The sequence below is a fragment of the Pezoporus occidentalis genome, unplaced genomic scaffold, assembly GCF_034315485.1.
Source record: "Pezoporus occidentalis ecotype Australia unplaced genomic scaffold, CSIRO_AGI_Poc_V1 ctg108, whole genome shotgun sequence".
NCBI lineage: Eukaryota > Metazoa > Chordata > Aves > Psittaciformes > Psittacidae > Pezoporus > Pezoporus occidentalis.
The window spans coordinates 111,996-127,908 of record NW_026912865.1 but is presented as its reverse complement, the minus strand read 5'-3'; the positions used below and the strand labels follow the sequence as shown (position 1 = coordinate 127,908).

Below are 15,913 nucleotides of genomic sequence, written 5' to 3'. Positions count from 1 at the left end.
GCTTGCTGTGTGCCCTCCTCACCACCCTCACTGTCTCAAACTCCACCATTTCATGGTCACTGCAGCCAAGGCTGCCCTCCAGCCTCAAACTTCCCACCAATCCCTCATTGTTGAGGACAAGGTCCAGAATAGCCCCTCTGGTTAATTCCTCTATTACTTAGACGAGGAAGTTATCATCAACACATTCCAGGAAGCTCCTTGGACTACTTATGCCCTGCTGCGTTGTCCCTCCAGAAGATATCAGGGTGGCTGGAGTCCCTCATGAGCACCAGGGCTAGTGAACACGAGGGTGCACCTAACTGTCTATAGAGGACCTCATCCAATTGGTCTTCCTGATTGGGTGGTCTTCACACCCTGTCCCTTCCCTCCTTTTAATCTTGACCCACAAGGTCTCAGTCAGCTCCTCATCCATCCCCAGGCAAATTAAAGTCCATGCACTCCAGCTAGATTTTAACGTTTTTAATGATGTATATGGAGTTTGACTTCTAATTCTCAAACTAGGAAATAAAAAGAGAGGAAATCCTTAGGTAAAAGGGGAAGAAAATCATATTTCTTCTGCAGGTCTTGTAATTTTTGCATGACTGCCAGAAAAAGATACTCTAATTACTATACTGTCTTGCTGTTAAATATATTTAATATCTATTTTTAGCACTTGGCTAACTGCAAGGGAAGTTTAGGTCCAGAAGAAGTTAGAAGGTCTGCCCTGACCTTGGTAATGGGTGCCTTGGAGAGCAATAATCCACTCCTAAGATGTGCTGCAGCAGAGTGTTTGGCCAGGTTGGCACAGGTGGTTTCAGATACTGCCTTCACTGCTGGATTAGCGCAAGTCAGTTTTGACAAGTAAGTTCATAAAATGTGGTAAGTTAGTGGTTGAGTTTATAGAAAATGTTTGAGAAATCTACCTAATACATAAGAATCATAGAATAGTTATATGTTAATTTTTAGAAGCTGGTTTCCTTCATGGCTTTATGTCACTTCAGACATTAACAGGGAAAAGTACTGCCTGACTTCTGCTTGCATCTTTCAGGTTTGATGATCTTTAAGAAGATTGTCTAAGTAAGCATGTAGACTTTCAAATAAAATAAATTGGCTGCTGTTCCAGCCACACCATTTAATCATATCTAAAACATTTTCAGAACTTCCTTCAGATAAGAGATGATAAGTGAACTTAGACTTTTAGCAATATAGCAGTGTCTAATAAAATATTTTGCTGATTATATACTAGAAGTTCTATTTAGAGATGTGATTAGTAGTCTCAGTCTTGGTGATTACACTAACAGCTGTTTTTTTTCCTTATAATTAATAGGCTAAAATCTGCTAGGGATGTGGTATCAAGAACAGGTCATTCTTTGGCTCTGGGATGTCTGCATAGGTACCTAGGAGGAATAGGTTCTACTCAGCACCTGAATGCATGTGTTGGAATCCTTTATACTTTGTCTCAGGACAGTACTTCTCCTGATGTACAGGTACTTGTCACTTACCTAAAAATGTTATATTACAAATTAACTGTTTTATATTCTGGAGTGTAAGTGGTTTCTATTGCAAGAATAACACTTCACAACATCTTAGGCATACCTTACGGGTGTTGGCTGGAGCAGCAAAGGCAATGAAAACCATAGCCCCTGCTTGAAATTCACCTTCCAAGAAAGAATCATGATGAGATATTGGAGGTTCTTATTTAATGATCAGTGAGGCTGATAATGCTAAAATATGGTGGCTTCAAAAGCAATATCTGATGTTTTAGGAATTAATTTCACATTCACTTATATCTTGACCTTGGCTGGATAATATCTGGGTTTTTTTTTGTCTGCTACAGTGTTTGTCTTACAGCATTTTTTGTTGAAGGGTTATGTAGTAAAAAATACAGGGATTTGTAGCCTCAGTGTTGTAGAACTTGGTAAGGATACTCCCTTGAATAAGGCAAGATATTTTGAAGACTAATTCACATTATATCTCCATGGCTAAAACTGTTTTCTGTCAGAACAACTTTAAGAGACATTGAGTGCATTCAATGTTATTGCCTAAATCTCAGTTAAAGATTTTTTTTAAGCTTTATCTGCAGTATCTTTACACAGAGAAGAACTGTATGTTGACATGAAATGGATTTAGCTATTGGTGCAAAATAACAAAGACTAAACCACATCTTGTTTCAGCAACTCTGTTGTAGTTTGGGGTTTCTTTTTTTGTAATACTCTTGTTATTGCACATAGAATCATAGAATATTTAGGGTTAGAAAGGACCTTAAGATCATCTAGTTCCAACCCCCCTGCCATGGGCAGGGACACCTCACGCTAAACCATGTCATTCAAGGCTCTGTCCAGCCTGGCCTTGAATACTGGCAGGGATGGAGCATTCACAACCTCCCTGGGCAACCCATTCCAGTGCCTCACCACCCTCACAGTAAAGAACTTCCTCCTTATATCCAATCTAAACTTCCCCTCTTTAAGTTTGAACCCGTTACCCCTTGTCCTGTCACTACAGTCTCTAATAAAGAGTCCCTCCCCAGCATCCCTAAAGGCCCCCTTCAGATACTGGAAGGCTGCTATGAGGTCTCCACACAGCCTTCTCTTCTCCAGGCTGAACAGCCCCAACTTTCTCAGCCTGTCTTCATACGGGAGGTGCTCCAGGCCCCTGATCACCCTCGTGGCCCTTGTCTGGACTTGTTCCAACAGTTCCATGTCCTTTTTATGTTGAGGGCACCAGAACTACACACAGTACTTCAGGTGAGCAGAGTAGAGGGGCAGGATCACCTCCTTCGACCTGCTGGTCACGCTCCTTTTGATGCAGCCCAGGATACAGTTGGCTTTCTGGGCTGCGAGTGCACACTGCCTGCTCATGTTCATTTTCTTATCAACCAACATGGGACCATCAGAAATTTTACAAAGGGTAGAATGTATTTAAGAAATAATGGTCAGTCTTAATTTAATGTACTAGCAGATTATTTTTTTTAGTTAACAGTGACAAATTTAAAATGGTTCTTTTATTGCAGAACATAGTTTCTTGTAAAGTACTCAAAATGGCTTATTAAGCATCAAGCTCCTGGAGTTTCCTTCTTTTACCTCTATATTTGTCCCTTTGGAACCTAAAAGTGCAACTTTTATTACACTTAGTGAATTTCACTTGAACTATCAAATTTTTTTAAAGATCTTATATTTATTCTATTGTATAGATATTACATGACTGCTTCTCTTATTTTACAGGCATGGGCACTACACTCTCTGTCACTGATAGTAGATTTAGCTGGCCCCTTGTATCACGTGCATGTGGAACCTACCTTATCTCTTGTTCTCATGTTGCTGTTGACTGTGCCTCCTGCTTACACTGAAGTCCACCAAAGCCTTGGTCGCTGTTTAAATGCACTTATTACCACGCTGGGCCCTGAGTTACAAGGTACACAACGTGCAATAGTCAGCTTGCTTTGGTTTAGCAATGAAATTGCTAAACATTGGTTGAACGTGTAAGTCAAATTTTATCAACAACTAAGTGCATGCTAAGTGTTTTTTCTCATTGTAAGAGAGTATTTCATAGGCCATGAGTTTATGCAATCAAGATGACATGACTGCAAGTTTTCCAAAAATAGTGTTTCTCTTTGACATCTTTCTGTTTGTTTTAACTGGTTCTCCAAGCCTTGCCTTGGGCTGAAAATTCATACATTTAGCATGAAATAGAAGGTTTTAATATTTCAAGAGTCAGGAGCCAGTCTGTGTCTTAGTTATGATGTAGGCATTGAAAATATTCATCTAAATCAACTTTTAGATAGCTGGACACTGAAATCTCGCTTGTATCAGAGTACAACACAAATAAGGAAGGTATGCTTCAAGAGGATGAGAGTTATGGGTGGCTTGGGAAAAAGGCAGGTATCATGTTTTGAAAAACAAGTTGATGTTTTAAAAATAAAAAACAAAACCCTTTTTTATTCTGAATATAGGCAGCAGTACTACAGTTTCAGCCTTAAGAACTTCCTGCCTCCTGGGCTGTGCGGTGATGCAGGATAATCCTGACTGCCTTGTTCAGGCTCAAGCCATCTCTTGCCTTCAGCAGCTTCACATGTTTGCTCCTCGACATGTTAACTTGTCTAGCCTTGTAAGCTGCATATGTGTGAGTATATCTTTACTAGTTTATGTGCTTGTATTTTAAGACATTTTGTTCAGAAACAGTTAAAAAATACAGATGCTTGTTTAACCAGAGAAACTGATCATTGTGTAGGGGTCAAGTGTTCCATATGCTCCTGCAGGCAAGTGTCCTCTATGTTTTTATTTTTTTTCCACACTTTCTGCTTCCCTTTTACAAGATGAGCACATTCTGTAAAATTACTGGCCTTCTGAAGTGCGTGTGGGTGCATTCTGCTGCTCTTATTAAGGCCAGTTGTCTGGCAGGATATACCATCCATTACAACTGTGTGCTGTATTTTTACCAGCTATTTTATGTTGGCCAGTTTTTTTCCTCTGCTGCTTTTTGTCTTAGGTGAAGGATTACAAAAAAAAAAAGTGTTTACTGGTTACTGAGAATTGTTTTGTTTGTATTTGTTTTTCCAGAATAGTGAAAAAACAGAGATTTCTCTGGTTTGTAATTTCTGTAGCACTAGTGCTTCAGCGTGCTGACTTCTTGGCAGTCAGTATAAAAATTTCTGACACTTAAGTAATAGTCAAACTAGGTCTTTGGAAAAAATCAACAGAAGCTTAGTTTTCAGCCCTGTTTGAGAAAGAGGGGAAGAGGGAGATGTTTGTTTCCTGGGGTTGCTTTTTTTGGGGGGGGGGTTTGCCCCCCCCCCCCCCCAATTTTCCCCTCAGCTGCTCTGAAGCACTTTGTTCTATGCAGAAAGCAAAAGTAATTTCCTGATAGTTGTTAGCCTTGGTGGGTTTTCAGGGGCTAGCTAGGGTTGTGTTTGTTTGTCTGGAGGGGGATGGGATGCTTGGTTTTTCTGTTGTTGCTATTTTTTTTTTTTTTTTTTTAATAAGACCACCCAGTCTCCCTGTAAATCAGAGAGAAACAAAAAATCCACAGACATTAAGGTAGGGTTGGTTTTTTTAGTATTTTCCTTCCATTATCTTTGTTATGTTTGACAAGAAACATGGTCGCAGGAGCCAGGAAAAATTGAAGGTGAAGCTCTTTCAGCACCACATTGTGTTAGGCATGGGTATACTGGTTGCAGAATAACTGTAATTCATTTGAAGCATTTGGGGTTTTTAAGATATACCATTTTCTGTTCTCTGGGTAAATTTTTTTTTCTTGCATCAATAAAATCACAGCACATCATATAAGTCACTTTCTTGCTCATAGGATGTATTTGCATTTGGGATCATATGTAAGTTCATGTATGGTCTGCTTCTGTATACAGTATGATCTCTCTTAACTAATAGCAAGTACTTAATAATAAAGAGGATGTCATGATAAATTTGTCTATACAATATTACTGATTTTCATTGTTTTTATAAATTGTTTCAAAGTACTTCATACAGGACTTTAGTGACTTTTTAATATAAAATTACTCATTTACGAAGAAGCACGTTTCGTGGCTCGAGTGTTCGTGTGTCTTTCTAAATGTGTATTTTCACCACTACCCCAGAAACAATTGTGAACTTCATGGGGGAGGAGTCCACCAAAATCAGTGGCCTTATATGGGTGAATTCTTCTCATTTTCATGAACTTGTTATGGAACTACAGGCAATTGATGCTGGCAATTCAGTAAATGTCAGTACATCTCTAACAGTGTCATAAACAAAGAAGGTTTGAGTGCGTGCTTTGCAGGTCTGTGAAAAGATCATTGCACAAGCAGACTTCTGCATTTGTAAATCTCCTGTGTAGTTTCCACCTACTAAATCACCATCTCGTGGGGAAGTAGTATAAAGTGTTGGACTCTCCATGGGTGTAAATTTCTGCAAGTGGAGAGCAATGTGTGACTGCTCACATTTGGAAGTCTTAAGGGGAAGTAAAGTATAAAAGCTGGGCGCTAGACACTGGATATTCACCACTGCATTGTTTATTCAAAACAGAAAAAGAGGAGAGCAAAGAATTTGTGGTCAGATAAGTGATCTGTTCCTCCTCTGTCCATAGAAATACGCATTTTCACTCATAAAATCTTGAAAATAAATGTGCAAAGAATTTCTTTTTTAGTGACATTTGAACCAACTCCCCTCTTCACCCTTTCTCCCCAAGGTTTCTGTGTCTTTAAACTTGTCTATTTCAGAATTTTTAAAAGGTATTTTCTCTTTCTTTTCCCCCTCCTCTTCTCCCTCTTCCCCCATTTCTTTTATAAATAAATGTAGCACTAGCCATGCCAATGCAATTTCTGTGAGCAGCTGCAGGATTCCTCCTCCACCTGTATTTACACCCCCTAGAGCATGAGATGGTTGAGGTCCCCAAAGTATTTAGGCCATTGAATTTGTGACTATGCTAGCACTTACAAAACAGGACTCAGGCAGTAGATACACAGCTTCACTGACTCATTGTTTGGGTTTGGTTTTACTTGTGTATTTGTGCCTGTCATTATCTAGTGTCCCTTTTGAAAGTATTCCTTGTTTGTCCATTGGATCTTTTTTCATGGGGCTTTGCATCTAATAGTAATGCTTATCATGCAAGTTGTATTCTTGGCTCCAGCAGAATAGAAATCATATGCTTTTAATCATGCCTAACATCTAAAGCTAACTTAGGTGAGCACAGATTTCTGAAGAGCTTATCTGTGTAATCTGATGATATAGTGAATACCAGTTTTCAGCTGGAAGATATTAAAGGTATTTTGAAACACAATAAGTGTACAGTGTCCATAATTATGCTCTGCTATTCTCTTGGTACTGTTTAAGTACTAATTTTAGAGGCAACTGGCTTGCAATTTAAGTGTGTACAACGTTAAATATAAGATAAATGAACTAAGTAAACTAGGAGTTTGTTATGTTTGAGGTAAGAATCTGAATTTTAATATATGTCTCCATGTGTGGTTGGTATCACTGTGATATCTATATTTTGGTTTTGTCATGACTGGTTTGTCATTTGTTTTTGTGCAGGAAATCTTGTTGGATAATTCTGTGTTGGTAGGTCCCTGTGCCTTGTTAATCCTAAACTTCTGCAGTTTGCTGTGGTGTTTTTTTATTTCACCTTTTATCTTTTCCTTTTAACCATTTTAATGTAATTTCTTTTAGCATGTCAAGTGACATTTGATTGTCATCCTAACCAGACCCTTCCTAACTTTCTGCAGATGGCAGGCATACATTTCATTTATGTGCTTAGTGAGACATAATTTTGTTTTTAACATATTAAGCACAGAAAGGGAACTGTTTGTTCATTTAAGTTTGTATATGATGCTTGCATTTTGTGTCTGTTATTTAGTCATATCCCCTGCTTAGAATATGAGAGAATGAGACAGGTGAAAAATACGCATCTTGCATTATTCAGCAGCCTGCACTGGATCGTCTGTTTTTTCCCTATTAAAAATGAGCACTGAATTTTATGCATGTCCAACTTGAAGTAGAATCTATAGAGTGCTTGCATAAATATTGCATTAAAAAAACTCACTTCTTTTTAAAGTTTCAATTAAAGTATCTTGCAGACATACTTATTGAGTCAGATTTCTTTTAGAAAAATTATGGAGAGATTGCGTCTTCATATGTATTAAACATGTAACTCTGAGTATTGTAGATTCATATGCATGCATAGGCATACAGAAGACGAAGCTTAGTTTTGTTAATATAACGAAGCCGAAATTCCGTATCACTTTTTTTCCTTAAGTTGTTCTTTTTAACTGTATGTTAACTAATATATATTAGTCATTTTGACTAACATACATTAACCTGTTGCTGACAAATGAAGTGCATGACCTTGCTGCAAGGTTTCCCTGCAGCAGACACTCAGCTCTGTCTATTTGAAGAATGGCAACAGCTAAGGGTGCACAGTTGCTTAGTTGCAGAGAATATTTTTATTATAACCTAATCTTAATTTAGAAGAAGCTGCATAGATGTTGGTGTAGCTATCTTGCCTGGCCACACAGCTGGTTCATTGTATCTTTGGAATCTCTTTCAGAATGTTCTGAAAATTGAAAGCAAGCAAATTAAAATAAAATAAGAAACCAACCAACCAACCAAAACCCCCCTGGATATGTCATCGTGTTTTTTTTAAGTGTTTTTCCTTTTTCCTGTAAAAGTGAATCTGTTCTAATGTATTTTTCAGTATAAAGAACAAACGCTGGCCTGGTGGTGTTAAACTATGGTGATGCTATAAACTTTTTTGCCAGAAATTGCTCAGGAGAGCTGATTTGTCTCAGTGGGATACATTCACCAGTAGCTCTCACCCTTCCTCTCACCTCCTTTAAAATGTACTTTGATGTAATCTGAGTATATAATATTTTTTGTGATGAAATGGCAGCAGTGCTCTTTTTGCCCTTTCCTATAAACTTCCTTTCATGCATGGGAGTTCAGATTTACTAAAGCCTCATTAACTGTCTCACCCTTGGTTACATTGGCATTTCTCTAGTTACATCTCAGGATGATTAGAGTAATTTTCTCTTGCACTGAGTTTTCAAACCCGTTACATATACCCTGTAGTCAAAGAATAAAGTTCATTGTTCTTTGGGACCATGATTTAGCTGTCACTGAAGTTAATGTGGGTCTTCCTACTTCCTACTGGTGGGAACCCAAACCAGTCTTACAAGTTACCTTTGGTGAGAAAATGTTAAAAGTACTGATACATTAAAATTGATTACAGGTGTTGCAAAACCTTTCATTTGGGATTAAAAAAAAAGTAATAGCTGAGCAAAAATAGTATCAACTACATGCTTACTGACTTCACAGATTTGTCATAACTGCAATTGTTCTGAAAATACTAGCCTTACTGAGGTATTACTATAAAGGTGTGTTAGCCACCTTACTGTTTCTTCTTGCATATTTCAGGTGAATCTCTGTAGCTCATACTTATTACTGAGACGTGCAGTTGTATCATGCTTATGTCAGCTTGTGCAAAGAGAAGCTGCTGAGGTATCAGAATATGCTGTTGCATTAGTGAAAGAGAACAGAGAAGATTTTACTCCAGGTGATGTATTGAAGTTTTGACATCAAATATCTTGAAACATTGATAGAGAATTTTAAACTCTGCTATGCGTATGAAAACTCCCTAAAGTTTTTTTGGGTTTTGTGCTAAAAGGCCTGAGAATGATTTCTAGGTCATCCGAGGACAATGGTAATAAATGATTTCACTTTGGATTTCAATTCAAGCTGATTTGGAAACTTTCATAAAAGATAGGTTTCCTGGATTCAGCTGTAACAGTTATTTTTCTCCTTCTTGGTATCTGGTGCTAAACCACGACAATAGGCTATAGTAATTTTGTAAAACTGCTTTTTAAAATTGGTCATATTGGGCAAATAAAAATTGGACGTACTCATTTAACAAATTATTTCCATGTGTCTGGCTTTGAACTTTGTTGGAGAAAAAATTTAATTTCCTTTTCAAGTTAAAACATTGTTTTAGAGTCACCTCATGCGTAAGTGTGAAGAATGAGATGGCCAAAGATAACGCTTCTCCGAAGCTCAGATGCTCTGGTGATGGTAATGCTATGAAATTCAGAGTAGGATCCCCCCACCCCTGGGTAACTTTTTCCTTCTTGTTAGTACATTTCTGGAGAAGTTCAAAGTTTGTTTTGTATTCAGATGATTTAGATATGGTATGAAAGGAGTTAATACTGTTATTTCAGAAGTATTTCAGGACTAGATACTTGTTCACAAAATACTCTTGGTGCAACCTTCAGTCGGGTTTCTGTGGTCATTACTGCAGTTTTGTGCTGCGCAGCATTCAGCTCACAGACTTTGCTCTTAGCAGATGTTAACATCAGAGAAATAGGCCTGGAAGGGGCATTGCTCAGCTTGCTGGACAAAGAATTGGATCAAAGATTGTGCCAAGATATCAAAGAGACTCTGATTCATATGCTTACTTCAATGGCAGTTGAAAAGCTCTCTTTTTGGCTGAAGCTTTGTAAAGATGTTCTTGCTGCCTCATCTGGTAAGTTCTACTACACTGTAGTTGAGAACAGAATGAAAATAAGGCCAGCAGCAGTTCAGCATGACACTGAGGGAAAGTATTTTTTTTTCTTGAATGCTTGACATTTATGAAGTGTATCATTGTCCTTCATAATGAAACACTGGACCCTTTAACTTAGTTCTTTCAGAAGGAATATGACTTTCTCCCTTCTGATTGCTTTTCCCTATTGAACAAGTTTTTGTAAACATTTTAGTATATCTTGTCTTTTCATATTCTTGCTGATTTATAGTCTTAATTTTAATTTATTTCTATATCAGAAATGAAAATGCAGGATACGGGTAGGCTTGTGGGTCCTCTGCAATTACTTGCAAGAAAAATATTCAGCTCCTCTCTTCTATTAATAACAGGAATCATGCAGACATATCACAGTGAAACTCCTGAGCAGAGAAAATCAATTACTGTGTTGAATACTGGGGAGAGTGGAGGGGTGTCTTCTTTTACCTTCAATGCAGGAGAACTTGCATTTAAGTTTCTGTTTGTTTGGAAAGGTACTAGCTTCTAATGTGCCACACTTATTTTAAAAGGGTTTTTTATTTCTTTCACTAAAGTTCTTCATTTACTTTCATGGTATTTCTTGTATTCTAGCAAATAATATCAAATGAATGTTTTCTTACATTTTATTTTTAATTCTAGCATTTACTTTAAGGCAGCAAGGTTGAAGGGGCTCATAGAGAGATGGACTTCAGAGATTTTCTTATGAGTCCTTCTGTAGTTTTCAGTTACAGTAAGACAGAATACTATGATTCTATGATTTCATCTTTTATTCTTCCTCCTTTGTCCTAAATACAGATTTCAATACAGTAGTTTCAATAGATACCACTCAGGAAGAGGAAACTGCCAAAGTGGATGATGCATCTATATTAACATCTAACAGTGATGAGAGGTTCCATCCTTTCAGTAATCCACGATGGTCTACTAGAGTCTTTGCTGCAGAGTGTGTCTGTAAGATTATAAGCCAGTGTGAAAATGCAGGCAGTGCACATTTTGACATAACTTTGGCTCAGGAAAGAAAACAACGTGATTCAAGAGGTATGTGTTAAGCACTGAAAGAATTTCTCAGAAGGTGAAGTATGCTTAAACGTTGCATCTTAATGAAATTCACCAAAATTTGTTGTTTGTGATCATTGGAACCTTTAATTACTCTGATTAGAAGCCTATATTTATTAAGGTATAGAGCAATTTTTATTTGCCAAACTACACTTCCCTGGTTATAGTACCATGGGTTATGCATTGGAAGCCATTGTTTCTGCATAAGCTTTGACGATCAGAAGTGATAGCTGGCACCAGCCTACATCATCACAGTTTGGTATCTGGCAGTTTGACTGAAAAACTCCACTCTTCTTTTTCTTTCCAAAATTTGCATCATTACCAGTAGAAACACAGTGCCAGTTTACACTACCTCTCTGTTTATCTGGACGTGTTTTCCTCAAAACTCTTTTTTTTTTTTTTAGAAAGTCTGCCTCATACATAAAAATATTTATGGTTATTTGCCTGGTTGTTTTTTTTTTTTTTAACATTTAAATGGAAAGGAGCCTAGATTAGCATTTTGAAAATGTTGGGAGCAGTCTTATTAAAAGACAGATGTCTCAAAAAAAGGGCTTATGTCTAAATCTAATAAAACTATTTTTTAATCTCTGTTCTCTCTTCAGATGACTTTTTGGTATTGCATTTAGCTGACTTGATCCGTATGGCTTTTATGGCTGCCACAGATCACAGTGATCAACTACGTCTTTCTGGGCTTCAGACATTGCAAATTGTTGTTCGGAAGTTTGCAGCTGTACCAGAACCAGAGTTTCCAGGTCATGTAATTCTGGAGCAATTTCAAGCCAATGTAAGCACCATTGCTAATAACTTAGAAAAGTTTAGAGTTACAGTTAATTACTAAAAGAAATTTGCTTTTTGCAGTATGTGGTGATAAGAGTTGGATTTCAGTTAGTTTGTTACTGAAACTATTATTAATTCCTTCAGACTTAACTTCCTTAAGAAAGCATCTTTTCTTTTGGCATATGATATTTTAGCCTCAGAGTTTTGCAAGTTTCAGTATTTTTCCTTCTTTAGTATTTGAATACAGGAAAAACAAAATAGAACATTGGGTTGTTGGTGGTTTTTTTTTTTTGAAAGCATTGCTTCCTAAGTGTGGAAGTATTGCAACAAATACTAGGAACAGCTATCGTTTAAAACTTTGCTTCTTTGCTTTGAAGTAAGCAGCCTTTGCACACCAGAGACCACACTATGAGACCTTGGTCAATAAACAAGCTATAGGAGGGAAAAAAAGGGTTGTACTCACAAGGTCTATTACATTTAAGTCTTGGTTGAGACTTGCAGAAAAGATGTCCTGATCATTTTGCGTTCCAGACCACACTTGCACTAAATATGACAGGCAGCTGTGTTAAGCCTCATCTGGCTCGCATTCTTCAATTTCTAGCAGGCACTGAGTAAGTCAGATCATTTTCTCTCATAGAAATTGAGAGTTCCTGAAACTAAAGACATCACAACTCACTTTGCTCTTGCTTTTGCCATTCAAATTCTGTTCTAATGGCACTACCTTGTGGGAGAGGAGAAGTGTTTTGATGTAGTCTGGAGCTACCAAGGGAAAAATTTCACCATTTGTGCTTGCTGTCCCAAACTGTCAAGCAAGTCACAAGTAGTGCTAATAATTCTCCTTTTTAACTTTCACTACCCTTAAAGTGTTTCTGCTAATACTATGCATAGATATGCTCATGAACTGTTTCATAGAGGTTGAAGAGATTTGAAGCAGTTAAATATCTAGTTTTTTTTTCTTGGGGGGAGAGAGGGGTTGCTCAGTTTTTTTGTTTTGGTTTGTTTTTCATTAAAACAATTTATTTTCACTTACTGTCAGAAATTTGTGTTTCTAGTACTTGTACTACACTTTGTACTTTTGCCCCAAAGAGCATCAGACTTAAGTCTGAGTGTTCAGATATCAGCTAAAGCAGCAAGGGAAGTTTTCATTAGCCTTTAGTGAAATAGCTTTCAACAGTGAGAGTAGGTAAAATTTCTGCAAGCTGGGAAGTGTATGTTTGTGTGTTCTTTATTAGGTGACTCAGGTTTGTGCTCTCCCCTTGTTTCACTTCGCAAAGCTGACCAACTTCAGCTGTTTGTTTCCTTAAATCTGTATCCTTTCTGAGCAAGGAAATATCACTCATTAGGTGTCTTGCAAGTCTTTCATGGTTTGCAACATTGCTTTTTCTCTTGAGGCCTACTTATCAAGTCAAGAGTTCAGGAAGGAAGAGGTTGCTGTTTCAGTTTTGCGCTGTGCAAAAAATAGAATCAACTTTGAAGACCCCTCTTGAAGAGAACCATGTTTTTTAGTGTAAGCAGAACAATGAAAGTATGACTGCAGTTGTCTCCCTGCTCTTTAACCTCACTGAAACAGTCTGTAGAAAAATGAAAAGGAAACTATGCTTTATAAAGAAAAACTGCAACGAAGCCTACTTATGAAGAGTAATTAGTTGTTTGCTATGCCTTACATTTTGTAAAACTTCTCTTCAGGTTGGAGCAGCACTTAGGCCTGCCTTTGCTCCTGAAACACCTCCTGATGTCACAGCAAAAGCATGCCAGGCAAGTGTTGAAAGTCTGAAGTCTTAGGTAATAGACCCTCTGGAATTTTGTTTTTCCTTGATACACCACACAAGAAGAAGGAAATAAATCATGTAGCCTCAAATCCTCAGTGTACACAAAATGTCACCCTGTTACCTCTATGTTGTAACAACTCAAAGATTTTATACACTTTAAAATCTTTTCTAGAACTTTAGCAATTGGTACTTGGCTGGTATTTGACATTGCTCTAATGGGTTTGGTTTTCATTACTCATGTGTACTAAACTCTACTGTCATTTAACATTAATTATTATCCAAGAGTGCCTGTGTCTCAATAGAAATTAAATTATTAAATCTGTCTTTCATAATTTTACAGATTGAAAAAAAGACTGTTGTTCAGTGGTGTTTGGCTCTTATTTTTCATTATTTCTGTTTTGCAACACTAGGTATGCAGTGCTTGGATAGCAAGTGGTGTAGTAAGTGATCTTAATGACCTTCGAAGGGTTCACCAGTTGCTTGTATCCTCTTTGCTCAAAGTGCAGGCTGGGAAAGAAGCACCAAGTCAACAATATAATGAAAGCACCTCAACCATGGAGATACTAGCTGTGCTTAAGGCTTGGGCCGAGGTTAGTGTAACAGCTCTTTAATCATAGTCTTGATATTTGGTAGCTGAGTTAGAACCTTTCAGATAGAATGGTTTCAGGAATTGCTTACATGCTTCATTATACACAAGTTGCTGGTCCTTTGCTTTGCTTTGATACTGCTAAACAGTACACAGACTTTGTTAACTGATAAAAGTACTGCTAGGTAAACTGTTGTATTATACTGTACATCAATACAAATATTAAGATATACAAACTCTGTATAACTATGTACTGGATCCCAGATACGAGAAACCATGAGAAAGTAAACTATGGATAAGCTTTCGTGACATGTAGTTTATGAGTATTTCACTTAAGCCCTAGGCAGTTGCTTCTCACTTAGGGTCTTACCTATTTCTTGTTTCCAGAATTCAAAGGAATTTCCCCCATCTTGTTGTGGGGAGAAGTGGAAGATGGGCTTGGTGGTGTTTAATCACTGGCCTGGGTAAACCCACTGCAACTAGCAAACTTGAAAAAGATACAGAAATCATAGTTGTAGGAGATGGATACTCACAATAGCTAACTTCAGATTAGTTGAACTGGTCTCCTATGTCTCCTTTTAGTTGAGAAAAGCTTCTCTCCAGGGGCATTTTGGAGATACTAAAGAGGGTTGCTAGTCTGAAAAATTCTGAAGCCCATCTTTTTCGAGAACTAGAGAGGCATCTTCTCACATGAAGTTAACCTACTGATAGTAACACACAAAGTTTGCAAATTATGAGACTCTACTCTTCATTCTTTACTGCTAACACAGGGTAATACATAGTTTGAGAAGTTGTTTGAAAGTGCAATATGTCATTTCAGTTAAAATGAGATTTAGGAATGATTTGACTGTGGTTTCAGGATCATGTTTGTAGGTGTGTTATTTGATAAGTTCTTCAGTCTTGTTACAGTCTCATAACTGTAACAGGGTTTGATGTTTGGAAGCTGAAGCTGAACAAGTAATACATTATTTCTTCAAGGCAGAGAAGTTAATTGCAGCTATGTTTAGGAATTTCAACAAGTTTTCCTTTATTGGGACTCAAGATTACCTGGGGCACTGGATTCAGAAGGTTTAGAAGTGCGTGCTTGTTCATCCGTGCCTACTGGACTTGAAGCAGGAATAGATTCTAGGAAACCTCATACTGGTTCAACAGGCAGTCATGCTAATATCACAGTAGTTTTCCAAATGTTAATATTCGTAAATTTCTCTCCAAATGTGTAAACAGGTTTACATAGTTGCAGTTGAAAAGCAGAAAAATCAAAGTGATGCACACAATCACTGTTTCAAAATTGGAAACTCTGCAGAAGAAAACTACAGAGATGTAACATCTTCAGCCAGTGGACTTCTTGACTTAGTACAGGCAGATCTTGGAACACTAAGCAAGCTCTGGCTTGCTGCACTTCAGGATTTTGCTCTCTTAACTTTGCCTTCAGAGTATGCATCACAATTACCTGCTGAAGGTAAGAAGGCAAATCATTTGTGTTTTCACTTGTAAATGCACATCATTAATGCCCTAGCTTGTGTTAAGATCACAGTTAGATTGTATAGAGAATATGCATACTTGTATATGTGTCTAAAGATAAAGACTGGTTTTGAGAACAGAGATTTCACTGATGTGAGTAGTAGTTTGTTTGGTGTTCTTGTTCGTTGGGTGATTTTAAGGTTCAAAGAAGACAAAGGTAATTTGGATTCTGTCCAAATAATATAAATGAAGT

At 37.5% G+C, this 15,913-nt stretch overlaps 1 protein-coding gene across 8 annotated transcripts in view; it reads left to right on the top strand.

The window, feature by feature from the left end:
- HEATR5A (HEAT repeat containing 5A) overlaps positions 1–15,913 on the top strand; it is a 56,401-nt gene that overhangs the window by 29,060 nt on the left and 11,428 nt on the right. For 6 of the 8 annotated variants that reach the window (XM_062622925.1, XM_062622908.1, XM_062622902.1 and 3 more), the window contains 12 exons: positions 650–840; positions 1,307–1,466; positions 3,201–3,390; positions 3,929–4,098; positions 7,002–7,028; positions 8,880–9,018; positions 9,802–9,981; positions 10,810–11,049; positions 11,670–11,851; positions 13,531–13,599; positions 14,024–14,203; positions 15,424–15,658. In XM_062622925.1, coding sequence (XP_062478909.1) covers positions 650–840; positions 1,307–1,466; positions 3,201–3,390; positions 3,929–4,098; positions 7,002–7,028; positions 8,880–9,018; positions 9,802–9,981; positions 10,810–11,049; positions 11,670–11,851; positions 13,531–13,599; positions 14,024–14,203; positions 15,424–15,658 — 1,963 coding nt within the window. The remainder of the gene's footprint in view (positions 1–649; positions 841–1,306; positions 1,467–3,200; positions 3,391–3,928; positions 4,099–7,001; positions 7,029–8,879; positions 9,019–9,801; positions 9,982–10,809; positions 11,050–11,669; positions 11,852–13,530; positions 13,600–14,023; positions 14,204–15,423; positions 15,659–15,913) is intronic. The other 2 variants (XM_062622963.1, XM_062622916.1) reach the window with 1 other exon arrangement.